The sequence below is a fragment of the Colletotrichum destructivum genome, chromosome 1 (genome assembly GCF_034447905.1).
Source record: "Colletotrichum destructivum chromosome 1, complete sequence".
In the NCBI taxonomy this organism is placed as follows: domain Eukaryota; kingdom Fungi; phylum Ascomycota; class Sordariomycetes; order Glomerellales; family Glomerellaceae; genus Colletotrichum; species Colletotrichum destructivum.
In genome coordinates this window covers 1,567,959-1,590,885 of record NC_085896.1, presented here as the reverse complement: position 1 = coordinate 1,590,885, position 22,927 = coordinate 1,567,959, and the positions used below count along the sequence as shown (strand labels likewise).

The 22,927-nt window shown below is 55.6% G+C and overlaps 10 protein-coding genes across 10 annotated transcripts; 4 read left to right on the top strand and 6 right to left on the bottom strand.

Annotated features, from left to right (window-relative positions):
* Positions 1 to 144: 144 nt before the first annotated feature.
* CDEST_00499 (Putative nuclear cap-binding protein subunit 2) lies at positions 145 to 1,213 on the top strand. Its single transcript, XM_062916658.1, has 2 exons — positions 145 to 334; positions 427 to 1,213. The coding sequence occupies exons 1-2, from the start codon at positions 269 to 271 to the stop codon at positions 919 to 921; spliced, it is 561 nt and encodes a 186-aa protein (XP_062772709.1). The 5' UTR covers positions 145 to 268; the 3' UTR covers positions 922 to 1,213.
* A 311-nt stretch (positions 1,214 to 1,524) lies between these two features.
* On the bottom strand, positions 1,525 to 1,983 carry CDEST_00498 (Putative large ribosomal subunit protein mL60; the record flags this gene model as incomplete). The annotated part of the gene is made up of 2 exons (XM_062916657.1): positions 1,525 to 1,577; positions 1,704 to 1,983. 2 exons carry the CDS (start codon positions 1,981 to 1,983, stop codon positions 1,525 to 1,527), a joined length of 333 nt encoding a protein of 110 aa, XP_062772708.1.
* Positions 1,984 to 2,393: 410 nt separating this feature from the next.
* Positions 2,394 to 3,550, top strand: CDEST_00497 (Putative trafficking protein particle complex subunit 2). The gene is made up of 2 exons (XM_062916656.1): positions 2,394 to 2,950; positions 3,119 to 3,550. The coding sequence occupies exons 1-2, from the start codon at positions 2,766 to 2,768 to the stop codon at positions 3,423 to 3,425; spliced, it is 492 nt and encodes a 163-aa protein (XP_062772707.1). The 5' UTR covers positions 2,394 to 2,765; the 3' UTR covers positions 3,426 to 3,550.
* Position 3,551: 1 nt separating this feature from the next.
* On the bottom strand, positions 3,552 to 4,545 carry CDEST_00496 (Putative histone H4, histone-fold, CENP-T/Histone H4, histone). The gene is made up of 3 exons (XM_062916655.1): positions 4,397 to 4,545; positions 4,044 to 4,181; positions 3,552 to 3,981 (listed from the first exon to the last, which is right to left on the bottom strand). Exons 1-3 carry the CDS (start codon positions 4,404 to 4,406, stop codon positions 3,818 to 3,820), a joined length of 312 nt encoding a protein of 103 aa, XP_062772706.1. The 5' UTR covers positions 4,407 to 4,545; the 3' UTR covers positions 3,552 to 3,817.
* A 1,148-nt stretch (positions 4,546 to 5,693) lies between these two features.
* Positions 5,694 to 9,659, bottom strand: CDEST_00495 (Putative tetratricopeptide-like helical domain superfamily). The gene is made up of 2 exons (XM_062916654.1): positions 6,151 to 9,659; positions 5,694 to 6,097 (listed from the first exon to the last, which is right to left on the bottom strand). The coding sequence occupies exons 1-2, from the start codon at positions 8,569 to 8,571 to the stop codon at positions 6,023 to 6,025; spliced, it is 2,496 nt and encodes an 831-aa protein (XP_062772705.1). The 5' UTR covers positions 8,572 to 9,659; the 3' UTR covers positions 5,694 to 6,022.
* Positions 9,660 to 10,271: 612 nt separating this feature from the next.
* CDEST_00494 (uncharacterized protein) lies at positions 10,272 to 10,754 on the top strand (the record flags this gene model as incomplete). Its single annotated transcript, XM_062916653.1, has 1 exon — positions 10,272 to 10,754. One exon carries the CDS (start codon positions 10,272 to 10,274, stop codon positions 10,752 to 10,754), a length of 483 nt encoding a protein of 160 aa, XP_062772704.1.
* Positions 10,755 to 10,788: 34 nt separating this feature from the next.
* On the bottom strand, positions 10,789 to 11,632 carry CDEST_00493 (uncharacterized protein). The gene is made up of 2 exons (XM_062916652.1): positions 11,417 to 11,632; positions 10,789 to 11,346 (listed from the first exon to the last, which is right to left on the bottom strand). Exons 1-2 carry the CDS (start codon positions 11,535 to 11,537, stop codon positions 10,835 to 10,837), a joined length of 633 nt encoding a protein of 210 aa, XP_062772703.1. The 5' UTR covers positions 11,538 to 11,632; the 3' UTR covers positions 10,789 to 10,834.
* Positions 11,633 to 12,034: 402 nt separating this feature from the next.
* CDEST_00492 (Putative emopamil-binding protein) lies at positions 12,035 to 13,477 on the top strand. The gene is made up of 5 exons (XM_062916651.1): positions 12,035 to 12,341; positions 12,404 to 12,430; positions 12,498 to 12,634; positions 12,692 to 12,926; positions 13,011 to 13,477. Exons 1-5 carry the CDS (start codon positions 12,122 to 12,124, stop codon positions 13,112 to 13,114), a joined length of 723 nt encoding a protein of 240 aa, XP_062772702.1. The 5' UTR covers positions 12,035 to 12,121; the 3' UTR covers positions 13,115 to 13,477.
* A 666-nt stretch (positions 13,478 to 14,143) lies between these two features.
* Positions 14,144 to 17,972, bottom strand: CDEST_00491 (Putative phosphatidylinositol 3-/4-kinase, catalytic domain, protein kinase-like domain superfamily). The gene is made up of 5 exons (XM_062916650.1): positions 17,617 to 17,972; positions 17,307 to 17,493; positions 14,769 to 17,250; positions 14,514 to 14,718; positions 14,144 to 14,459 (listed from the first exon to the last, which is right to left on the bottom strand). The coding sequence occupies exons 1-5, from the start codon at positions 17,694 to 17,696 to the stop codon at positions 14,420 to 14,422; spliced, it is 2,994 nt and encodes a 997-aa protein (XP_062772701.1). The 5' UTR covers positions 17,697 to 17,972; the 3' UTR covers positions 14,144 to 14,419.
* A 530-nt stretch (positions 17,973 to 18,502) lies between these two features.
* Positions 18,503 to 21,654, bottom strand: CDEST_00490 (Putative transcription factor CBF/NF-Y/archaeal histone domain, histone-fold). The gene has a single exon (XM_062916649.1). It carries the CDS (start codon positions 19,841 to 19,843, stop codon positions 18,818 to 18,820), a length of 1,026 nt encoding a protein of 341 aa, XP_062772700.1. The 5' UTR covers positions 19,844 to 21,654; the 3' UTR covers positions 18,503 to 18,817.
* Positions 21,655 to 22,927: the final 1,273 nt, after the last annotated feature.

Below are 22,927 nucleotides of genomic sequence, written 5' to 3'. Positions count from 1 at the left end.
GCCCAAGGGCCTTTGAAAAGTGAAATCAAACCAACCCCATCTCAAAGCTTCACAGGAGATGGCATACGGAATATGTCCGTGCGCAGCCCACCGAGCTACCGCAAGCTGCGACTGCCTGAGGTACCTGGGTACCGATCTAGCGACTATCGACATTACGGCAGTCGCTGCCTCATCGTACAGACCTTCATCTGCTGTCCACTTACACCACCCACCACCACCCAATTGACGTGTGACCACAATTCCTCGCATCCTCCAAGAGCCTCCCAAGATGCAGGTCCGCCACAGAAACACAGTCGAGCGCCTCGACAGGCCGAGCGCATACTACCACAACAAGGTACCACCTAAGCTTCCGGACGGCTTCGCAGCTTCCCATGCCCACCACCTTCCAGAGTACATCGTCAGAGTGCTAACCCCTAGGGCTCCCAGAACAAGCGCAGAAGACCCGACCACCGCGACGCCCGCGACGCCGAAGACGAGGCTGCCTCCAAGAATGAGCCCCTTCCCGAGGACCCCCTCGCGAACGCTACGACACTCTATGTCGGCAACCTCTCGTTCTACACCACTGAGGAGCAGGTGTACGAGCTTTTCTCCAAGTGTGGCGAGATCAAGCGTCTCGTCATGGGCCTCGACCGCTTCAACAAGACTCCCTGCGGCTTTTGCTTTGTCGAGTACTACACCCATCAGGACGCCCTCGACTGCATGAAGTACATTGGCGGCACCAAGCTCGACGAGCGCGTCATCCGTACCGACCTCGACCCCGGTTTTGAGGAGGGGCGGCAGTACGGCCGCGGCAAGAGCGGAGGCCAAGTGCGCGACGAGTACCGCGAGGACTACGACGAGGGACGCGGCGGTCTGGGCAGGGCGATTCAGATGCAAAGGGATCGGGACGACCGGATGGGCGACTACGAAGAGGCGCGATGAGTAAAGGGCGGATTGGGAATGCTGAGCGGTGGAATGACGGACAGAATTGCCCCAAAGGCGACCGAGGGGCATTTACGAAGAGAACCCAAGAGAGGCCAACATCAAAAAGGAAAACGGTTGCGTGTAACACAAAATTTCATTTTTTGGGGTGCGGTGGGAAACGATTCTTTGACAACCTAGGCAGGCTTTTGGGATGCGATACCCTCAATTACAACACGTTTAAAAGGCATTTCCATGTCTGCTTCGATGCTGAAGAGCTTGCTGTAGCCTTTCCCTTTCTTGTTTTCCTTTCCAAAATGAACACGCGTGTATCAATGCAGCGTAGTTTGCTTCCTCTGAGCCCATAGAGATGCGTAATATACAAAGAGCTCTGCGGAGCCTTAGAATGGCGTGCTCTTGCCATGGGCGTTGTTGACAGGAGCATATCTTCTCCCCCAGAGGTACGAGTTTCTGGTAGAGTACATATTCGTACACAGTCCCGGTGTTCTCCGGTCGTCCTCCCCCAACATGCCCCCGGCTGTCTCCTATCCCCGTTTCGTATTCCTCCCGTCATGTCGCCGTCTCCAACCAATGGCCAATCGAAACCCTCGGAAACGGTGTCGTTTAGTAGCCTGGCGGGTTCAGTCTCTGCGAGACTCTCGTCCACTTGGGCAGCTCTGCACGCGGATCGTTAGCAAAAAGAAGGGGAAAAAACACGAACCCCAGGACTCGTCCCCGCTCTCAAAACAGAAGCGCCAAAAGAATCCAGAGACCCCAAACAGAGGGGAGGGAAGGAAACCTACTGTGGATGCCCTTGCGGTACTTCTTCTCCTTGCGGTCAAACATGGTGTACTTGTCTCGCGGCAGCATCTCCGCCTCGGTCGGCATCTCCCCCTTCCACCGCTCCAGCGCGGCGACCGTCTCGCCCTTCTTAGCGAGCGCTGCGTCGACCGTCGCGACCACGTCGTCGACGGCCCGGAGGCGCTGGCGCTGGCGCCGCTTCTGGAACTTGGACAGCCGCCAGGGAATCTTCCAGAGCAGGCCGCTCGACAGGGGCGAGGTCACACGGAAGGCTCCGAACATGGTTGTCTGGTCTTTCGTGGGGACAGGAGATGGATGGCTTGCGACACGGTGCCGGAGATTGGTGGGAGATGATCGAGGAATCGAGGCCGATGGGCCGGTCCTTTTCGATGGCTCGCCGTCTCGGAGGGGGAAAGACTTGGTCGTTCCTTTAGGGAGTCGTTGTTCTTCGTTCGTCCGTCGGAGGGAAGGGGGTGGGTGTCTGATGCTCAAGAGCCTTAGGATCCTCAATTGTCGACAGACGTTCGACTCCCAGGGAAATTTTGGAGCTACATACCGGGAAATGTGGAGCACGCAATCCATTGGGTCATAGCAGTGCGCGCCAGAATTTCCCAGGCTTACCCCCTGGCCCTGAGGCTTCTCTCAGCTAGGTCTCCACAGCACCTGCAGCCCGTCCGCCCCGCGGAACCTGCACCGCCGTCCGTCTATCTGACTGTCTGTCGCTGGCTGGCTGGCCACTCTAGCGGGAATTCGGTGAGAGGCGCACCCGCGAGAGCTTCAGTCGCAACCTATCGAACCCCCGCCCCCATACGATATCCTATTCTACGACGGCCTACGAACATTTTACAATCTGCGCCGTGTCACCACGTTCTGTCAAACACTGAAAAGAGCCGCAACCATCCTCCCAAACCAGCCAGCCGACCAGCGACCAAGCGTCCCTCCCTCTTCCGATCGAATCGATTTTCTCTCTCTCTCTCTCTCTCTCTCTCTCTCTCTCTCTCTCTCTCTCACACACACACACACACTACACATGTCGCGCCGTTGAGAGTGAGGAAGGAAAGACAATGTCGTATTACTTCGCCATCGTCGGCACGCAGGACAATCCTCTCTTCGAGTATGAGTTTGGCACCTCCAAACAGGGGGGCGACGGCCAGTCGCGCTTCAACGAGCAGATCCGTCACCTGAATCAGTTCATCCTGCATAGTAGCCTGGACATCGTCGAGGAGGTGCAGTGGGCGCAGGGGCAAATGTAATTCACTCCCTTCCCACAGCCCCCCTCCCCTTCCTATTGTCATATGTCTGCGTCGCTTCTGCTCGCAACGACTTCCATCGCACTCTGACAAGACCTGATGGGGAGGGGTCAATCCTTTGCGCCCGAGTACACATGCTAATGCGCGAGATGGCATTCCACGTACAGGTACCTCAAGATCGTGGATAAGTTCTTCAACAACTACGTCTCGTGTTTTGTCACGGCCGGCAACATCAAGTTCCTGCTTCTGCACCAGCCCTCGGCGCCGTCGAGCACAGCGTCGTCGCGGTCGTCGACGGCCATCGGCGCCAATCCCACGAGCCCCGCGACCGAGGAGGCCATCAAGAATTTCTTCCAGGAGGTATATGAGAACTGGGTTAAGGCTATTATGAGCCCGTTTTACAGGGTAAACATGGAGATCAAGAGCCCCGTATTCCGGTCACGAGTGGCGGCGGCCGGAAGGAAGTACTTGTGATGAAAGCGGGCTGAATTTGCGAATTGGTGACGTTCACCTCGCCAATCCCAGAGTTGCCTTTCATGCCCATTCAACAGAAGACGTGTCACGACTCAAACAGGTTGCTTTGTCATTCAAGTTGATATGTTCAAGTCACCATTTTGGTGTTTCCATTGCAAGCGTCTGCCTGTAAGACGCCTAGAGTACTATCATTCCCCAAGTCTCGTGATCCCCAACGCCGTAAACCAACGTGATTGTATCCGTATTCCCATTACCGGTTGAGAGAAAAGACCAATGAACCATCATCCACCACAGTTTTGACTATCAGCAGCCTGGATACCACGGCGCCATGGAATCCAAACCGTTAGAAGACAAAAACCAGCGATGGTGTTGAAAGCGAGCATGCGACTCGCTTAACCACCGAAACCGTAAAGGGTGCGGCCCTGGCGCTTGAGTGCGTAGACAACATCCAGAGAGGTGACGGTCTTGCGCTTGGCGTGCTCAGTGTAGGTGACGGCGTCACGAATAACACCCTCGAGGAAGGACTTGAGGACACCACGGGTCTCCTCGTAGATCACTGAGAGGAGTCAAGTTAGTACTTTGTTGACATTGGGGACAGTGTGCTATTAGAAAACTTACTGGCAGAGATACGCTTGACACCACCACGACGAGCGAGACGGCGAATAGCGGGCTTGGTAATACCCTGGATGTTGTCACGCAAAATCTTGCGGTGACGCTTAGCGCCGCCCTTGCCGAGGCCCTTGCCGCCCTTGCCGCCTGTGAGATGTTAGAATGATGGAACCGAAAGATGTTGTCAAGGTGTCGCGATGATACGATGTGAACAAGGAACGCGGGGTTCAAGAATCGCGTCTGGGCAAGACGCGCTCCTAAGACGCATGCCGACGGGCCCCCGCCTATTAAACCGCGGGGTCGACGCCACGGTCCAGAAATGCGAAAGCATCTTGAAAAATAATGAACTCTTGAGTACTTACGTCCAGTCATTGTGAGGTTGTTTGAAGTGGATGTTTTCTAAGTGGATGGAATAGTCGCGTCGTTGATGACGTTGGTTGTGGTTGAAAGTGGTGATGGATACGTTTGCTTGGGTGTAGTAAAAGGGAAGAGTGGGAATGGGGAAGAGAAGGAGAGCAAGAGGGGGAGAAATAAATAAGGCGGTGTTGCAAGTCCGGGGGGACTGTTACTGATTGTGTGGTGCGCCGTAGAAGGTCAGATCAGTACGCTAGTCCCGATCTGGCGAGTGCATCGATTTCTCAAAAATAGCGAAACGGGAAGGCCCCTATTTTTTCTGACGGTTTTTGGCAAGTCACTTTCCTCTCGCAATGTGCTCTTCTGGAGTGTGGGCAAGCGCGCTTTCTGTGTTGTGAACTCCGACTGGGTGAGGGTGGTACGTGCGCGGCTTTGTATTTTCTAGGGGCAGCCAAGGAAAAGCACCCATTTAACCAACTAGCAAGAGCCATTTTCAAGCATGGGTGTGTGTTGACTGCCCAGCTGCCCCAAAGCAGGACAATTCTGACTGGCCCGAGCTCTCCCTCCAACACGGTACGGAGTACCTATGTACACCATCCACGGTCTCTTTTTCCTGTCACGCGTCAGGTAAGTGCCCGTCCCGCCCTCCCGTAGGACGACAGCCCGAATTTTGATTGGCTGGCTCAATTCATCCCCCGCTGGCGGGAGTTCATGCAAAGGGCTAAAAGCCAAGAGAGGGCGCCGGTCCCACAGATCACCTTCCGTCTGCCGGTTCGCGTTACGGTTCTGGAGACCATTTTCCCATATTCAGACCATCTACCTTCATCCCATCTGTGGGTAGAGACAAGGCTGATTATCTCTAAGTCTAGCCGATGGCGGCGTTGATGGCCTTAATTCACTATCCAGGATTATGATCCGAACCAAGTCCACGTGGCACGTTCAGGATTTCCATTCGACTCCATCTGACTCAAAATGAGGATGACGGCATCATCGCCTCGTGAAGTAAAGATGTCTCTTGGGTAGGGAGGGTCATGAGAAAGATCCAGACCCGAAGCCCACTGCTGGAGCCTGTTGGCCCTGAACATGCCCACAAACATTTTGACCTAACGAAGACGAGTTGACTTGTCGGCTTCCGTTGACGAGGGACAAGAGGCCCTTGTCGACACATGTGCCTATGGATGTCTGTCAGCTGGGCGGGGGCGTCAGTGAGCAGCTCTGCCCACTCGTGATTTCGTTTATGCTGCATCATGTCCCGTCTTAATCGTCAGTGGAAAGCCGGCAAGGTTGGGCGATGCATTGCTCTTCATAACAAGCTATTCACCGTAATCACTGCTGTGGCGCCGAGTAGGACGCTAACATACAATAAGGCCGACCTTCGGGCCCTTCCCAAGCCAATATTCTTCCCCTGATTTGCTTTCCTAAACGCCGATGCCATGCAGCATGCCAACAAACGTGAATCCGTGCCATCGTGGTGCTTTGCCATGCCCAAAACCGAGCCTGACAAACTTGCTTTCGTCTCGTCGTACGTTACCGGACTCGTCTTGATTTCTCACAACATCCCCAGAAAATGCAAGTGCCATCCCCTGCAAGCGACAATGGCATCAAGCAGCCGTCGCGCCCTTGCCATTGTCGCGCTACGTCATCATGGAGTCTTCTATGCCCATATCATCTTCGAGGGTCTCAATGGCGTCCTTGATCGACTGGCTGGCCTGCACAAGGTGTTAGCCGAACAGCTCACCCCGTACCTTACAATATCTCTTACCTTTGGGTCCAGAGCGAGCGCATTGCTGAAGGCGCGCACCGCCATTTGCTTCTCGTTAATGTTTCTGTACAACTTGCCCAGAAGGAAGTGCACCATGGCCTCGTTGGGGGCCGTGTCCTTCAAGATAAGCAGCTCCTTCTCTGCAAGATCAATCTTGCCAAGACTCATCAAGGCGCGCGCCTTCTTGTAACGAACAACGGTCGCCCGAGGCGCCAAGTCTGTGGCCTTGCTGTAGAACTGCAATGCGGCCATCATCTGCTTCTGCCCCTCGAGGATGACTCCAATGCGGCAAATGAGAATGGCATTGTTCGGGTTAATGTCGGAGGCCGTATGGAAATGCACGTATGCCTTTTCGTGGTTGCCGAGCTTCTCAAAGACCTGGCCTATGCCATAGTAAGCGTTGTAGTGTCGCCGGTCGGCCGCGACAGCCTTGCGGAAGGCGCCAAGAGCCTTTTCGTATTCTTCATTTGCGACATGCTCGTGGCCTTGCAGAGTAAAGGCGTATGCGAACTTGGGGTTGAGCTGCGTCGCGCGCTTGAAGCAGCGTAGTGCCAGTTCGTGCTCTCGTGCCAGAGACCAGGCGTTACCCAGGGCACACCATGCTTGTGGTGACGTCCAGTCGGCGTCCACGAGCTCATGGGCGAGGAAGGAGAGATCTGTCTCGCGCTTGAGGTGCCACAGGATGGTCGAGTATATCTCCATGTCCTCCATCCGGGTGGGTGCCAGCACGCGTAATTTTCTGAAGTATTTCTCAGCGTCCTGGTAGGCGGCTTGTTCGTGATGCGCCCGTCCCATCTGTGCTAGAACCCAGGGCGTATCTTGCTGGCTCCTCGGCAGCGAGGCATACGTTTGCAGCGCCTCCTGGCAGCGGAACGCCTTGAACGAGTAATAACCAGATGCGAACTTCTTCATCAGCTCCATCACCCATCTTAGAGCCTCCTCGATTCTGGCGTGGTCTGGCTCAGGAGGAGCGGTTTTCGGCGCTGCGTGCTGTACAGCGTGAGAGTCCCTCACTCGGGCACTTTCGGCATGGTCGACATCCATACCGTTGTCTTCGACGGGCTTGCGGTTGCCGCTCACAACTCTCCCGACGCTGGAGCCACTGGAACCAGGACGCATTATTCGAGAAATCTGGGGTCTAGCCTTCTTCAGCTCGCGACCAGCAGTGGCGCCGATGGTAGCGGCGCCCGAGTTGGACTTCATGATCGAGGGCTTGTTAAACATGTTGAGCCTCGCGCTTCTCCGTTGGGTGGGCGCACTCGCTTCTTCCGAAAGTTGACGGGAAACAGGATGCCCGGACACCGTCCTTTTCCGTTCTGTAGGCGCCACTGTCGATCGTAGGGTTCCAGTGCCAGTGCCTGTGTCGGAATGCAGCTCCACGGACTGTTGTTGCTCTTTATCCTGACTTCTGGTGCTTCTCTTAGCGCCGCCCAGCTTGTAGCTCATCTTCGGCGGAGCTTCAAGGAAGCCGGGGTCAACGGCCTGAGCCGTCCTCGTCCTGCGTGGCGGTGCTTGTGGTGGTTCGGCGGCGCCTAGTGTCGAGCGCACGGTCGGCACTTCGGGCATGGATACCGGCCCCGTGGGGGTTTCCAAGAGATCTAGGTCCCCATTGCTCGTGGCAGGCGGTGCCAACCTTGACCTTGCGGCAGTGATCTTGGACATGAAGTCGTTCTCTTCAGCCTCGGCAGAAAACATATTAGCGCTGTAGGGCATGTCCTGGTAGGTGGAGGAACGATGGAGGTTGAAGGGGTCGGACGAGTCCATTGCAGGGCGCGCCGAGGGCCTCTTGGGCTCAAAAGAGTTGGCCGTGCCGTCCTTGGACTCATATGACGTTGTCGCGACCTCTGATTCGAACGAGTGGACGAGAGGGTCGGTGACCTGGAAAATGTTGGGTACGCGCAGCTTCACACCCATATCGCAGAGGGCCTGGAAGGCGTCCCACATGAAAGGGTTTACCCTCACTGCGTTCTCGAAACACTCAATGGCTCTCCGCTTGTCATCGTAGGCCCGGTAAAGCTTGCCGAGCAGACAAAGAACAGCAGCCTCGTCAGGATATAATGAACGAGTCGAGGTGGTGTGTTTGCCCAAGTTCATCTTGCCAGCCCACTTCTCCCGCGCCTTTTCCAGGGCGTTAATGCCATCCTTGTATCGTTCCATCTTCATACACGCGTGTGCAAAAACCCAGGCGGCGCCGAGATTGGACCCCCGGGAGGCGGATGGCCTGCTGATTTCGAAGGCGGTCCTGTGGTCGCCGAGACGGAGGTGACAGAGTGACAAGAGGTGTGCAGACTCGCTCGACTTGGGATCTTGGGCGCTTAGCCTCTCGGCGAAGAAGAGGGCACTCTCGTAGGCATTGTTGTCGATATGGTAGTAGACGACCTGGCGGAGCAACCCTGTGATGGCGGCACTCGTAGGCGCCATATTGAAGACGTGGCGGAGAGAGGCAGGGCTGGTGGACGGAGGGGTGTTAACGTCGAGGACAGTTTGTGGCCATGGGATCTCGCGTTGGGGTTGTGGCGGTGGGAAGGCTGGGGAGTCGCGGAGCCTAGCCCTGGTCGGCGAGGGCACTCGGAGTGCAGTTGCGAGAATTGGAGGACCTCGAGAGGCGTCGGTCGAGCTCTTCGGAGCTTGGGTATGACAATCTGTGCAGCGCACGAAAAGTTGCGTCGGTGAATTTCGAGGTGGGTTGTCGCGAGGAGCCTGAGGCTGGGAGCAACAAGGGAAGAAGACGGATGGATTGAGTGCAAGGCGCGTTTTGCACCGGCTGGTTGAAGGAAGGGTATTAGCAATTAAGAGAGTAGCAGCAAGTGAACGCCGTCGGTCGAATGGATTCCAAAAATGCTGCAAGAAGCGACGGTGAGGTTCGTAAGGTCGTTGCGGTACAATGGGTTCCTTTTTTTTTTCTTCCCTTCCTCTCCTAAGCCGATAGGTACTGTTGCTGTTGCGCGCCTGTCGGGGCGGGCGTAGAAGGGCGTTCGTTGCGTGGTGGGTCCCGGTGTTTGTATTGTTTGGGTTTCCCCGGCGAACAACAGAGAAATGTTTCGATGACAAGATTCCCCTCTTCCTCAGCACTTCAACAAAGTCAAACGTTCAGCAGCGTCGGCTTCTTGTAGTGCCATAAAGACACACTCGCCGTTCGTTACAACTGACTAACCAGGGAATGTCGAAGAAGCGCTACGCAACAGAATGCAGTGAACATTACACATACAAATACAACACAGACGCGGCACGTGCAACAAGGTCCGAAAAAAAAACGAACGTAAAGGATGAAAGAGAGAAGACGGAGGTGAGAGGAGGGGCCGGGGGTGACCAGGACAGGACCAGGACGGGAAATGGGAGAGAGAGGAAAAGAAGGGAAGCGCGTGAAAGTAAGTACTGCGAAGCGGCAGACGAATAGAAGCTTGTCCTACTCGGTCTTTGGTGAGGGACGGCCCAAAAGGGAACAGAAAGCCGTTGGTTAGTTAGCCGAAGTCGGGCGCGGTCAGTTGTGCACTTTGCGCGGAATGGCAGGAGGAGGGAAAAAAGAGAGAGAAAGGCGTTCAAGACCGGCCAGTTCCATGGCTGATGTTCCCTTAGACGCTATGTACCCATCCAAGGCGACCTCGCGCCTGGTGTTTGGACGCTGCCGGCCTGATTGGCTCGCGAGATACCTCAGCGACCATCGTCACCTTCCATTGCCCAAGCAACGCAGCCCGCCCCCCCCCAGGATAAAGCCAGAAGCAGAAGCAGAAGCGCCCAGCGTCAGCAACCGCCACCTCATTTTCTGCCTGCCAGTGCCAACCCCCTGCCCTACCTACCCGCTGCGCTGGTACGTGCAACACAGAAGCACCCGCCACCTTCGTCTATCCCTCCACCTTTCTTAGCGACGCCCGTCTGTTCACATCCGTTGGACCCCCGCGCGCGCTTAAGCCACAAACCACCACTCGACCTCAACCACGTCTTTGGTATTTCGTCACTTTCGTCTTTTCAGCCTCAAATTCCAGTCTGGCCGCAATCTATCTTTAACTCCCAGGAACGTCCCGTCCCCGAACAAGCTCGGAGCCCAGCGCCACCAAGTAATCACTACAGCTCAATTGCACGCGCCATCGTCGGCATTCCCCTCAGGACGAACACCGGAAACCATGGCGCAAAAGGCAAAGAAGGACAGGGCGAAATCCAACGCCGCCGCTCTGAACAACCTCCATATCGGCTCTGCCATCGTCAACATCGGCTTCCTCCTTTTCCACTTCTTCGTCAGGTCGCGCTCCCTCTTCTGGTTTTTCCTGCTCTCCGCCCCAGCCCTGATCTGCGAGTTCGTACTAGAGAACGCCGGTCGCCCCAAGTATGACGCCGCCGGTGGCCTCAAGACCTCGGGAGAAGACCTCGCCGCCGCCGGCCTGACCGACTACATGTTCGACGTCGTCTGGGTCACGTGGGCATCCGTCGTCCTGGTTGTTTTGTTCGGCAATTGGGCTTGGATCTTGTGGCTCTGCGTTCCCGCCTACGGCGCTTACGCCGGCGTCGGTTTACTTGGCGCTGGCAAGCGGATGGCTCAGATGGGCGGTGCTGCCAACACCCAAGAGCCTGCTCCGCCCGTTAACAGGAGGCAGCGCCGGGCCGCATAAGCTCCGTCACGAAATGTGACGCACGGGACTCGGCAGACGAGGCAATTTGTCTAATTGGTGTCTATCGATACCGTATTCCTTCAAGCTTGTCTATGCCACGGCTTCTCTTCGGTCCACTTCTGGATGACTTCGGCATCTACATCTCGCACCAGCACGTGGATATGCTCAAGCGCCCGGACACTCTGCAACGCGACCCAGTTCTTGAACCAGACGACTTGTCCCGCTCCGCCCTCGCCGAGGCTTTGGACAAAGAACCTATCGATGAAGTCGTGCACAGTACGCCTGCTCGCTGGCGTCATATCTCCCGTGTCGTCGTCTGTCGGGATGATGGTGCGCGACCAGACGACGATGTGGGTGATGCCCGGATCGAGGCCGTACGGCCAGTCATTGACGAGAACCCGGTAGTCCGATGGGTCCTCAAACGGGACCAGAGACTTCGGGGTGAATGGGGGGGCGCCCCATGGCTTGGGCAGGCGGTTCGCGAGGAGGTATTTGGTCATGGAGCCATACTCGGCCTTGGTTTCGGCCGTCCATTTCATGTATCGACGCAAGTCCGACGGCTTCCTCTTCAGGACCTCCAGCTTGTTCGTCTCTGGTGTCGTGATTAGATAACCGAAAAAGATGCCAACGCACACAGAACCCTGGACAGCACGTCTTCTTACCGATAATCTCTTTGAGCTCCTCCCAGCCGTGTTTCTTGAACTCCTCGTCCGTCTGTGAGAGGACCCACTTGTCGACATCCGTCAGCGGGAAAGGCGCGTCTTCTACTGGAACATCACCCATTGCGGATTATGGATACGTAGACGGGATTACTGCAAAGAGTCTTTGAAAGTTGGTGGTTGGAAGCTGTGTTCTCACCCAGGGGCAGACGATTGCCGAAACGTGTTAAGCGTGCCACGAAGTCGAATGATTGGTGATTGAGCAGCGACTTGCAGCGGAAGATCAGCGGTCCGACTTCCCTATCCGGCCCCTCCCAGGACATCCGCCCCAGCGTCTATCTGTTCCCTGGATGTAACACGCGCGAGTTCATCCTCGTCGAGGGCATCATCGCTTCCAATTGACAAAACGGTTCCATTTTTTGCCATATTTGGCAGATGTGTCTAATGGCCCGCGCATAGCATCAAGCGGTGGAAGGAGGTCAAGTCGGAACCCCCGGGAAGGCAATTTCGGCCCCGGGTGACTTCGGCAGGCGAGGACCACTCGACTACTGCCATCCAGCGCCAAATAAAAGTACGGGGGACCTGGAGCCTGATAAAGACTCGCTAACCTCGTCAACAGAGTTCGCCCACCAACAAATAAGACTTCACAGGCACACCTACTTTCCGAGGTTTTTCATAATACAACCGCATTCAAAACCAGAACCCGTCATGAAGGGCCCCGGGAAAGCGAACGCAGTGTCGCATCCGTACTACCCCGTGAACGCAGCGTTGCCGCACTACGCTGCCAACGAGACCCCCCTTGTCACGCTGCTTGTCACCTTCGCAGCCACCATCGCCAGCGTCGTCATCGTCACCGTCGTGGCCGCCAGGAGGACTCATACCAAGATGGCTTTCCTAGATCAGCTCAGCGTAGCTTGGTTCGCGTTATGTGGGCGACTTCAATCCGTCTCGCCCTCCGGCGTCGGCTAACAAAATCCCGTGTCCCTGCAGGCGGATTTCTGCACTGCGTCTTCGAGGGTGAGATAAATTCCTGCCCTGGGACGCCGCTCTGTTTGATTACACTCCTAATAAAGTTTCCATCCAGGGTACTTCGTCTGGAATCACCGGCGTCTCGCGGGAATGCAGACGCTCTTTGCCCAGCTCTGGAAGGAGTACGCACTCTCCGACTCGCGCTACCTGACCTCGGATCCGTTCATGCTTTGTGTCGAGTCCTTCACGGTCGTAGGCCTCGCGTGCCTTTCCTGCTGCGAACGGTTCCGAGACTTACACGTGCTTTAGGTCATATGGGGGCCCCTCAGCTGGGCCATCGTCGTCGCCCTCGCCCGGGGAAGCCATATGCGCCATCCCCTGCAGATCGTCATGTGTGTCGGGCACCTGTACGGCGTCGTACTCTACTACTCGACCAGCTTGACCGAGCTCTACATCACTGGCGTCTCGCACAGTAGGGGCGAATTCTTGTACTTCTGGGTCTACTACATCGGCTTCAACGCGCCCTGGGTCGTGGTTCCCGCCAGTATGTCAACCTCCTTCCACCCATGCGCCTTTGAGTCGCCTTTGAGTCGCCTTCGTCATGGACTCAGATGTTGACACGCTCTAGTACTTCTCTTCCAGAGCGTAAAGCAAATAAAGAACCGTCTCGACGACTGTGACGCCAATGCGGATCCGGTAACTATGGATAAGGCAGCGGCGGTCACACAATGAGTTTACGCTACCATGATCGGTGCTGCAGCCCTGTTCTCCAAGACAGACAGGTGCTCTCTTAACTTGCTTCCCCAAGAATCGTAAGTGAGATTAAAAGTAGTTCGATGTCCAATAAGAAGGTGGTGAACAGATATTGGTGAGATTGCGGCGGACAAAATGTGGAAGTGGCCCCTCAAAGCGGCTTCATAGTGTGTGGTATTGGGACTGAACAAGCAAAGACCTCTCGTAGCGCAGTCGACCAAACCCCCCGGCCAGCACAAAAAAAAACCCCCCTTCCATAACTTCAAGATTATTCGCAATCAGCCCGCAGATGGTGCTGAGAAGACTTGCCTCCGAAACGCACGCAATCACCGCAACATACCTGGCGCATTCTTAGGTGTGTCTGAAGACTGATGTACGGGGGTCCGGAAGGATTCTGTCCCCGTTTTCTCGGGCAGAGGCCGCCGGCCGCCTTGTTGTGTGCCTTGTTAGAGAAACAAAATTTGGAGTAAAAGAGCCGGCTACCCTCCCGTGGTCCTTGAAGAGAGGGCCATGTTGTTGCCAACGTCGTGTGGCTGAAGGGCAAACTCGGTCTTCCCTGACCTTCCTCCAGAGATTTCGCCCACGTAATGCTACCTCTGAACGCGAAGCAAACTCCTGGCCGAACCCTGAGATCCTCGTTGACGTATGTTTTGCCCGCAATTAAGGCGGCGTGAAGGATGCTTGGGTGGCGCTCGAGATCATGTCGGCTCAGCTACTCTCCTTCTCAACAGCGCAGTCTAGTCAGGCAGAAGGCTGTTTGTCCTAATCAACCCTTCCCTTCATCATGGCTACTATCATACCGCATACACTACGCGTACAAATGCCCGGCTAGTCTAACCTTGTCTATTCCCCAGTCTTCTTGCGCGGGACAGAAGCCGGCCTGCCGGCCTAGAGTTCATGAGGCCGTTGTGCTGAAGGAGTAGACACACCAAGATCTCATCTTCTCTGGTCGCCCAGAACCACATTCCCTCTTGCAAATTGGTTCTTTATCTCACAACAGAAGCCATAGACGGATTTCTACTACATGTAATCCTACACATGAAAATCACTCATCTTCATTCGGTACCTATGTAACTCTCTCTGCAGGATGCCAGAATCTGCACCTCTCTCAAAGCTGCCTCTCTTCCCCCCTCAAATCATGAATGACCGAGAGATCATTCCTCGGCTTCGTCATTGCTAGCCAGTTAGTCATCTATTCAACCACAACGCCGCCCAGATGCCCAGATACATGCTATGTCCCATTGCTTTCGGAGCCCGTGACCAAGTTTCCATCGCCACATCCGTCTAGTAAATGCCCTGCGTTCTATACTGGAAGGTATCGTAGCTAGCGAGAGATCAGTTCATGAAAACGTTTGCGTGGCTGTGGTGATCTACTTACAGCCGTGTGTAGTAGCTGCCCAAGGACTTGCCGATCAAGTCTGTCTCCACAAACTGTTCGGCTTCGTCCGCGCTCAGCTGCAGTTGGAATCGCTGGCGGAGATTGTGCGTTGCCTGAGCCACTCCGGCCGAGTAGCAAGGCATCTTCGAGTCTCGTCCCATCATGGCCACCAAATCGATAATGTTATCCGCAGACCGCCGCAGGGCTACCACAAGTCAGCGACTGCCGTTAACGCTTCGGAGCAACCAAACTTACCTTGGAAGGCCTGCTTGCAGAGTCTTTTGTAGTCTTCGTAATCGTCGGACCCAATACCACCAAGCACCTCAATATACTCTTGCGTGAGTTTGAAAGGCGCGGCCTCAAACCCGACTGATCCCGGTGAGTTGGACAACATGAAGCCAAAGTCGATGTGCACGATATGTCCCTCACTGTCGATCAAAACATTGCCGTTGTGTCTATCCTTCAGCTGCAAGATGTAAGATATCATGCTGTATGCAGCGAGTGAGCGTTTGAAAGCATCTACTCCCGCCTTGTACGGCTCGCTGTCCGGAGCCCCAAACGCTTTGACAAAATGGTCCCTGAGTGTAGCAAATCGACGTTTTTGGTTGGGACCCGTCTCCATTGAGAGTGTCAGGCTTCGCTTGATGGAGTGCAACGACACGCCGTTTGTAATCGTCTCGATCAGACCGGAGGATTCTCCTGTAACGAGAATTCGCATGAGCTTGACCCACACGTTGACCTTCGCGTCGACCCAGATCTTGTGGCAGACATCGATAAGCTGGCAGGCAAATGCCTCCTGACGTAAGTCGGCTCCCGTCTTGACGATAACACTGACTAAGTCCCAGTTCTTCATCCAGCCATAAGGCGACGTTTTGCGAATACGCTCCTTCTTTGCTTGCCATGCTTCGCCGAAGACTGCCGCACTAGGATCGTCACGATCACCCTTGCTCTGAATACCGCCAGTCTTGATATCGTTCTCCATCCTCGCGAGCCCAGCACCGGCATTGACCCCTGGTTCAACGGGAGACTCGGCCTCCACATCGGGAGGGTCGGTGCTCGCCACAGCGTTTGCTTGCGCGGTCGAGGCCTTTGCAATGATGGTGTCGAAGGTCGGTCCCTGCTCGTCCATGTCGAAGCTCTGCTCCTCCAGACTCTGCATGCTCGCAATGATCTTCGCTCTGATGGCTTGCACTTCATGTCTCGGTCGTTTGCCACTTGTAGCCTCAAGCTGCGCCAGCATCTGTGAAGCGGTTCGCATGTGAGTTGCTAGTGCCGAGAAGTCTGGCTGGTCCACCGAGGCGTTAGCACGTGCAGTGATTGTCATCTTGCGGAGCGGGCCCGGAGGGCTGCTCGATCTCGAAGTAGAGACACCAGAGCTTCGAGGAGTGGTTGTGTCCGAGACAACACCGGACATTGTAGTGGTGGTGGTGGTGACGCTAGGAAGGCGCTGAGGCTGAGGTGGCACCTGTTTCACCTGGTGCTTCTGTAAAGGATCCTCATCATAAGGCTTGATCAAGGGCGAGCTTCCCAGGTCGCCAGATACCGGCTCAAACACGCTGTCGATGACCAGCTCTGGCGTCTTGGGCACCGTCGTTATGCGCGGCGAGTCTGAAAGGTCAAAGATGCGCCGAGTATGACCTGGGTCGGAGAGGAGAGTGCTTAGGAGCCTCCTGTTGTCTGGCGTGTCCGGATCGAAAGTAAAGTCATCTCTCAAAACTTCAACCATGAGAAGATACGGAACCTTCTCCGCGCTGTTGAGCACTGTCGACTCTGTTGGGTTTAAGCGCACAATTCGATGATGTCTGCTTTTCGCCGGAGAACCATCTACCAGGGTGGGGGGGCAGATGACAGGGACGTCAACTTCCGCCGGCAGGTCTTGCGCAATGAGAGCCAGCTCCGCGCGAAGAGCACTGAGACGAGCAGGCTTTGGCACGATGACTAGTCTGTTCGAGATGCCCTCGAGGGCCGTCAGAAACTGCGTCTCACACCTGAAGTAGTGCTGCCGCAACAGTCTCGTCTTCTGCAACGGCGTCAGCTCGGTGGCGGTGGCGCCGCTCTTGAAGTGGTGGGAGTGTCTCCTGCTAAGGGCGTCGCCCAGCCGCGGGGGGAGTCCTGCTGACACAGGAGTTGTTGGTCTTGTGATAGCCAATCTGGGGGATCGTAGTTCTGGAAGCGGCAGCGAAGAGGAGCTGAGACGAGCATCGTCGTTTTTCATGTTGAGATGAGGTGGCAGACGCTTTGCTTCGACCGGCGTCTTAGAACCGGACGAGCCTGATCGTGTCGGTGACGGTTCCGTTGACCGATGGTGCAAGTTGCCCGAAGCGGAACTTGGAAGCACCAAGTCTGGCGCGCTGGAGAGGCGTCCGGCATCTTTCGCACGCTTAGATCTCGAGCTCCCGGCAGTCACGGTGTGGGCCCGCGACACCTGTGTTGTCTTGGGGTTACCTTCTCGAGAATCGGAGATCAGATCGTCGGCGGGCTGAGGCTTTCGAGCCTGTGCCACGGCGAGTGGCCCCGCCCACTGCGGGACGAGGGGGACTGCGATGCTGGCCAGAACGAAGCTCGCCAGGACTGTGACGGGCAGAATGTTCTCCTTGATCTTGTCGTGTCTCGCGGCGTCCGGCAGACCGAACACAATATGCTGCACTTTGTTGTACACCCTCCGACATGTTTGAAAGGCTTTGGATTGAGGATTGGAAGATAAATCGTGGAGGTAGGTCTGGAAGAGCCAAAACGTCTAGGAGCCGGTAAGCAAGGAAGACGAGGGCGCAATAGCGGGGAGGCGACACGAACCAGAAGCGCAGCGGTCACCGACTCTTCGCACAAGTCTAGGAGGAACTCCTCCAGGGCCATGGACTCGTTATCGACGCTGATTATAAGGTGGCATAGCTGCGGCAGGAAGAACTCGATATCCTCGTAGGGGAATTGGCGCAGCTTGTTGCAGAGGACATAGTGAATGCCCACATGGTCGGCGTATCGACTAGATCAAGACAGGAAGTCCAGGGTCAGCAAGGGGTCGGTCCCAACGTCGTGAAAGCGTCGACTGAGATGGTAGCGCAAGCGGCAATGGGCGGGCGCATTTGGGGAGGGAGGGCTCGCTCACGAAAGGTAAGAGACCGAGAGAAAGGGGTTTGAGTTGAAGACGTCGGACTCAAGGAATCGCTTGAGCAGGTCCCACGACATTGGTTACGCCACGGAGGGGGAAAAAGGATGCAAGTGGCAGCGAGGCTCGGTGCCTCATTTGATCATGGACATGAACGGGATTCGCAGTTCGAGGGATGGTTTCGCATGGCGGGAAGCTCGAAGGACTTAGGAGCGTCGATTTGTGTTGTCGAGGGCAGCACGCAAGAGAGACTTGGGAGAGACGCCCAGGTACACACGGTGGCCGGTTACTCGATGTAGATAGGTAGCTCTCTCGCCGCGAATTGGATGGACGATTTGTCCACTAATGTGAGAGCGTGACTTGGAAGGTGGGAGGAATGCCCCATGCACGACCCGCCGTCTCCCAGCACTAGTGCCTAAAAAATATGGCCAGAAATTAAGGTACGGCGGGCTACCTCAGCGAGCATGACCCTTGGCACTGACGGAGCCACGGCGCACTTAGGACCTTCAAAAAGGGGAGACCAGCCGCAGAGTGCCGGGTCCTAAGGGGCGAGGCCGCGCTAGGACCAATGGGGGCGGCGGCCGAGCCCACGTCTGCGGGGCAACATCGTCTTATGTGCATTCTTGACGTTAGATACATAAGCTCAACAAGAGATCATAGTGAGAGAGAGAGAGAGAGTGTGTGTGTGTGTGTGGGAGAGAGAGGGGGAAGAGGAGCAATCACGATGGGCGAGAAGTCTCTGGTCATGACGAAGTGTTTTCCGGTTAGATGTTAGGGGATATGACGGTGAGCAGAGCAGAGTATTGCAAATATGAGGAGCTTGGGTCAGTGGAAGTGAGTTTCAGATGAGACACCTCCAGTATAGGTGGTTGATGAGGTTGAAATGTGGAAAAAATAAAAAGTGTTCTCATTCTAAAAAAATAAAAATCGGTATGAATGCAAGTCCAACGACAGGCTCAATGTGCATACAAGTAAGACAAGCCGTCCACGGTATGCAAGTCGAGGAAGCAGCGCTTGGTTCCTCTCGTGCCATGCCGTGCCCTTTACCATGTGTCCCTCCCAAGTGACATGTAGACGAGTTTTCCTCCGTCATGTCACCCAACGCCGATGTAGATGCTAGCCAGTCCAACGCCAATCCTCATAACCCTAATCGTATTTCTCATCACTGAAGAAGTCCCAGCCCTGGGCGGGATATGCGAGCTCACGCAACCTTCTTCTTGCGGCCCCCCTTGCCCTTCTTCTTGGTCTCGACTTCCATTTCTTCCTCACTCTCCGACTCGGCCTTGGAGCGGCTGCCCCGCTTCTCTTCATCGCCAACCTTGGCAGCAATGTCGGCCAAGAAGTCATACTGGCCGTCTGTCTCAATGACTTGCTTGAGCATCTGAGCCGTGACTCGCTTCGAGTTCTTCTCCCGGGCGATTTCCGCGCTGCGGCTGACGACGGCGATCATGAACATCTCCAGAGCCTTGCCGACGGCAATGGGGGTCTGCTGGGCGACCTTACCAACCTCCTCGTCGGCCTGCATGATGCGCTTTATCCTGGCTGTAGGGAACTTAGTGCGGACTGGCGAGGGATCAATTGGGGGCGGCGATGGAGCCGGCTGTGTGTTCTTTCTGGGGGGCATTGTTGCTGAACCCGGTGTTTGTGGCAGGTGTTGCGAGTCTGGGTTGTACGGGATGTCGTACAGTTGAGTTGGTCCAGCGTAGGTTTTCAGGTCTAGAAACCCCTGGCTTTGCAGTGGTGGCGGTTGATATTGTTCTTGATGCTTGACGGCGGGCTGGATCCCATATGCACTTTGCGGTGGGTGTTGCGGAGACGGGTGTTGCTGGTGCTGTTGTGGCGGCGAATGCTGGTACCGAGGAGACAGGTACTGCGGTTGGTGCGCGTGCTGTTGGTGCTGCTGGTGTTGGTGGCGGTGGTGTGTTTGCGTTTGTGGCTGATAGGAAGAGAAGACTGATTCGGACTTGATTGCCACTGAAGGCGGGTAGTGGGGCGGCTGTTCCTGTTTGATGTGTACAGGAGTTGAAGACGACTGGTGAGGATGGTAGGCGCGCGGCGAGGGGGAGGAGTATTCATATACCGGCGGTGCAGCGGTTTGCAGCTTGTTCAGGTGTTGCTGGTTGTGCTGCAGATTGTGCAGTGGAGGCGTGGGCGGGGCGGGTGCTGCCGAATAAAAAGAAGAGAGGTCCGGCGACTTTGGGGCGTAGGTATTAGTGTCCTCCGCCATTTTTTTGATTTTTTTCCCCCCTCTCCCTCTGACCTCTCCGTCCCTACCGTGCTTGCTGGGTCTGCTGGGAAAATCGACGGCCGCTTTTTTCCAATTTGTAAGTGGAGGGCGAGTGCACGACAGGGGGCCTTGGCTGGTGCCAAAAAGAAATAAAAATAAAAATGGCCAAGGTAGGTTCCAAGGTAAAATTGGCGGTTGACGGGGACGGGACTGGATGATTAAGCGAGGAGCAGGGGCTGATTTAAGAACAAAACCCAACCAATTCCCTTTTCACTTTCTTCGTTCGCCCTTGTATTTGTCTTGTCTCGACAACTTGCGTCTCAACGAGAACAATGAAGACTGCAGTGTTTGCGTGATCCCGGCCTAGTCAGGGGAAGTGGTCTGCCTAGTTGCGGGTTTGCTGATCCGGGCGTGCGGTATATAAAATTTGTTTGAACCTGGCGCAGTCCAGGTGTGCGGCGGGCACTGACAAGTCGTTCCAGCGCTACGTGTGCCTGTGAGGCAGGATGGCATGCGTGTCCGGCGGACGAGAGGCCAGTGCGAGATACGGCGGTGAAAGTAATTCGAGGCAGCGAATAACTGCCGGAGCTGGCTTGGATTCAAATGCAAGAAGACGCAGGAGCAGGTTGTCCTTGAAGCTGCGTGGGTGACTAGTGTAAGACAGCTTGAGCCAGGGTGACGGGCAGGGCTGTATTACAGGAGCACTTTACAACAGGACAAAGCAGACAAACACAGACGCGTCTAGGAATACCAACAGGTATATGATGTTTCCAGGATGCCGGTACAGCTGCTGTAGAAACCCTCAGTTGCGAAGGCCAGCGGGAAGGCGGTTCGCGGCGTGGCAGCACTCTCCGAGGGACGCCCAACAAAGAGTAGCGAGTTGCAGCGTGCAAGGAGGTAGGATGCCGCTGCCCTCCACGAGGCAGTGGAGTGAGAAAGAATAAGGCCCCAGAAAGACTTGACAAGATCGTATGGTTGATGGAGAGGACGCGGCAGCGAAGCAGCCTCAACCAACCCTCAACTGGGCTGTTGTCTCGTACTCCGGTCTATGCTGACTGACCACAGCGAAGCAGCGTGGTGAGGTAGAAGGATCCAGGCAGCTGGGACCTGTCGCAACGGGCGTTGCCAAGGATGGATGGGTAAATGGTGGCTGATGTGCACAGCGTGGTCGTAAGACAAGTCGCTGTAAAGGGCGTGCCAAAGGAAACAGGGAATACCAGAGGCTCAATGTAATGTGAGTTGCGAGTCTGAATCGTTTCCTGCTGAGTCAGGCTTCGAGATCAGGGTGACACTCGATAAGGTTTCGGTGTATGTGGCGAGCTAGGGTGGTCGAGAGGCTGCGTGCTGGGGGGTTCGGGGTTCGGTCCCGGAATCGGTGGACGCGCGAGGCAGTTCTGGTGTTTGTGGATGCGGGGCAGTGCGGTCTTCTCGGAAGTGGTCTAAACTTCGAGAGAGCAAAGGAGACGATGGGATATTGGAAAAGAAATTGGGGGGGGAACAAGATTCGATCTCGTACAAGTACAAGTCGCCAATGTGGTCAGTCGAGCCTCACAAACGACATGCAGGATGCAGGCAGTCTGACAGGCAGACAAGAGCAGCAGGCAGGCACGGGCACGTACTGGGCGCAAAGCGCAGCAGCAGCGTGGGCGCAAGTGCAAGCAAGTGTTGGTGCTGTCGCTGGTCGATGTGGCTCGATGATAGGCGACTGACAACGGTCTTGAGAGATGACGCAGGGCGGACGACACGGACGACGGTAGGTGGCAGGTGTAGCCAGCAGTAGGGTGGATCGGTTCCTTCTGTTCGCGGTGAGCGGGTTCCTCCCACAAGGGCGATGGATCACGGTGGGAATGTCCACCGTTTATATGCGCGTCGCGGGTCAGAGCTCCCTCCTTTGCTGCCCTCTGCGAGTCTGCTTTCCCCAAAAACACGCCAAGCAGGGGTCATCTTGTCTTCCTGATTGGACCAGGGTTCTCGAGGTGTGCCCACGCTTTCCCGTTTTCTGCATCAGCATAGCCGCTAGTTCCTTGCTCAAGGCGGAGGTACTCTTCTACCGAGCTCAGCTCCGCCAGTGCCTGTCTTACCTACCTACTTCAAGTGACAAGACCGAATCTTGACCTTCATAGGTAAACAATTCCAATTGTGCCTTCCTCATCTTCTCCTTCTTCTCCTGTCAATCACACGCGTCGCTGTGCCTGTCTCTTCTCGTCAGCCGCGGAAGAAGTGGTGTTTTTTTTTGCCTCTGAATCACGTTCTTTATGTTTCTTCGTCATTTTTCCTCCACTACGGATACTATTCGAAAGACAGTCGCGGTCGCACAGCATCACCGCTCACAAGCTGCGACAGGATGGGCGGCGCTTCTCGTCATCCTTGCTTGCTGATGCGTGTCGCAACCTCGCAGTTGTGCCTGCTTCTCGCGGCGCGAGGCACTATCGAACTGGACGATGAGTATATGACCGGCTCATGTAAGGTAGAGCGCGGTAGACTGGCTGGCCGTCCCTAGCAGTGCCTCGATTTTCTGGCTTTTGTCGTCGGCATCCGTTGTATCCGTACCAAGGCCCGAAGAAACAAACATTGCTGCCGGTACCCAATGGCCCATTTGCCGGCTTCATGCTCGTTAGACACCCAGCGTCGACAAACCCCGTCACCTACCGCCTTCGATGCTGCCTGGAGCTGGCACAGTCTTTGTACATCAAGCACTGGCGAATCTTTCGCCGCACGCTGATAGCGGGGAATCCCGTCGTCCGAGGAGGGTAATCTTTGTCGCAAATGCTGCGCTCGTCGTGCGTCCGGCTGAACCATGACCTCTCCCCCAAGACCCACTTCAGCTCTGCGACAACCCAAACTACGGTGCAGTTATCCTACCAAGGTTGCAAAGAACTCATCCACATCCTTCAACGCGTCCTTACGAATTGTCTGTCGCGATCTCTCAACCGAGAACCACCCCCCCCTTCCCCGTTGCGGGAATTCCCAGTCGATCGCCAGTCCGGTATGCAGAAACAGAGCCCAGTCATGCAGGTAATTAAACGGTATTTTTTCTTCTTTTTGTTTGCGCCCCTCTACCGGTTGCTATAGATGATGATAACG

Bases quoted from the DNA above. Each gene is read 5' to 3' on its own strand.
- CDEST_00492 (XM_062916651.1), top strand. From the start codon at position 12,122: ATGAAGGGCCCCGGGAAAGCGAACGCAGTGTCGCATCCGTACTACCCC. The intron at 12,431-12,497 runs GTGAGATAAATT...GTTTCCATCCAG, and splicing joins TCTGCACTGCGTCTTCGAGG to GGTACTTCGTCTGGAATCAC. The intron at 12,635-12,691 runs GTAGGCCTCGCG...CACGTGCTTTAG, and splicing joins GTGTCGAGTCCTTCACGGTC to GTCATATGGGGGCCCCTCAG.
- CDEST_00491 (XM_062916650.1), bottom strand. From the start codon at position 17,696: ATGTCGTGGGACCTGCTCAAGCGATTCCTTGAGTCCGACGTCTTCAAC. The intron at 17,251-17,306 runs GTTCGTGTCGCC...ACCGGCTCCTAG, and splicing joins CGGTGACCGCTGCGCTTCTG to ACGTTTTGGCTCTTCCAGAC. The intron at 14,460-14,513 runs GTAAGTAGATCA...ATCTCTCGCTAG, and splicing joins GGCAGCTACTACACACGGCT to CTACGATACCTTCCAGTATA.
- CDEST_00499 (XM_062916658.1), top strand. From the start codon at position 269: ATGCAGGTCCGCCACAGAAACACAGTCGAGCGCCTCGACAGGCCGAGC. The intron at 335-426 runs GTACCACCTAAG...TAGGGCTCCCAG, and splicing joins GCGCATACTACCACAACAAG to AACAAGCGCAGAAGACCCGA.
- CDEST_00490 (XM_062916649.1), bottom strand. From the start codon at position 19,843: ATGGCGGAGGACACTAATACCTACGCCCCAAAGTCGCCGGACCTCTCT.
- CDEST_00493 (XM_062916652.1), bottom strand. From the start codon at position 11,537: ATGGGTGATGTTCCAGTAGAAGACGCGCCTTTCCCGCTGACGGATGTC. The intron at 11,347-11,416 runs GTAAGAAGACGT...TCACGACACCAG, and splicing joins GGAGCTCAAAGAGATTATCG to AGACGAACAAGCTGGAGGTC.
- CDEST_00495 (XM_062916654.1), bottom strand. From the start codon at position 8,571: ATGGCGCCTACGAGTGCCGCCATCACAGGGTTGCTCCGCCAGGTCGTC. The intron at 6,098-6,150 runs GTAAGAGATATT...CACCTTGTGCAG, and splicing joins CGCTCGCTCTGGACCCAAAG to GCCAGCCAGTCGATCAAGGA.
- CDEST_00496 (XM_062916655.1), bottom strand. The intron at 3,982-4,043 runs GTAAGTTTTCTA...GACTCCTCTCAG, and splicing joins TGTCAAGCGTATCTCTGCCA to TGATCTACGAGGAGACCCGT.
- CDEST_00497 (XM_062916656.1), top strand. From the start codon at position 2,766: ATGTCGTATTACTTCGCCATCGTCGGCACGCAGGACAATCCTCTCTTC. The intron at 2,951-3,118 runs GTAATTCACTCC...TTCCACGTACAG, and splicing joins CAGTGGGCGCAGGGGCAAAT to GTACCTCAAGATCGTGGATA.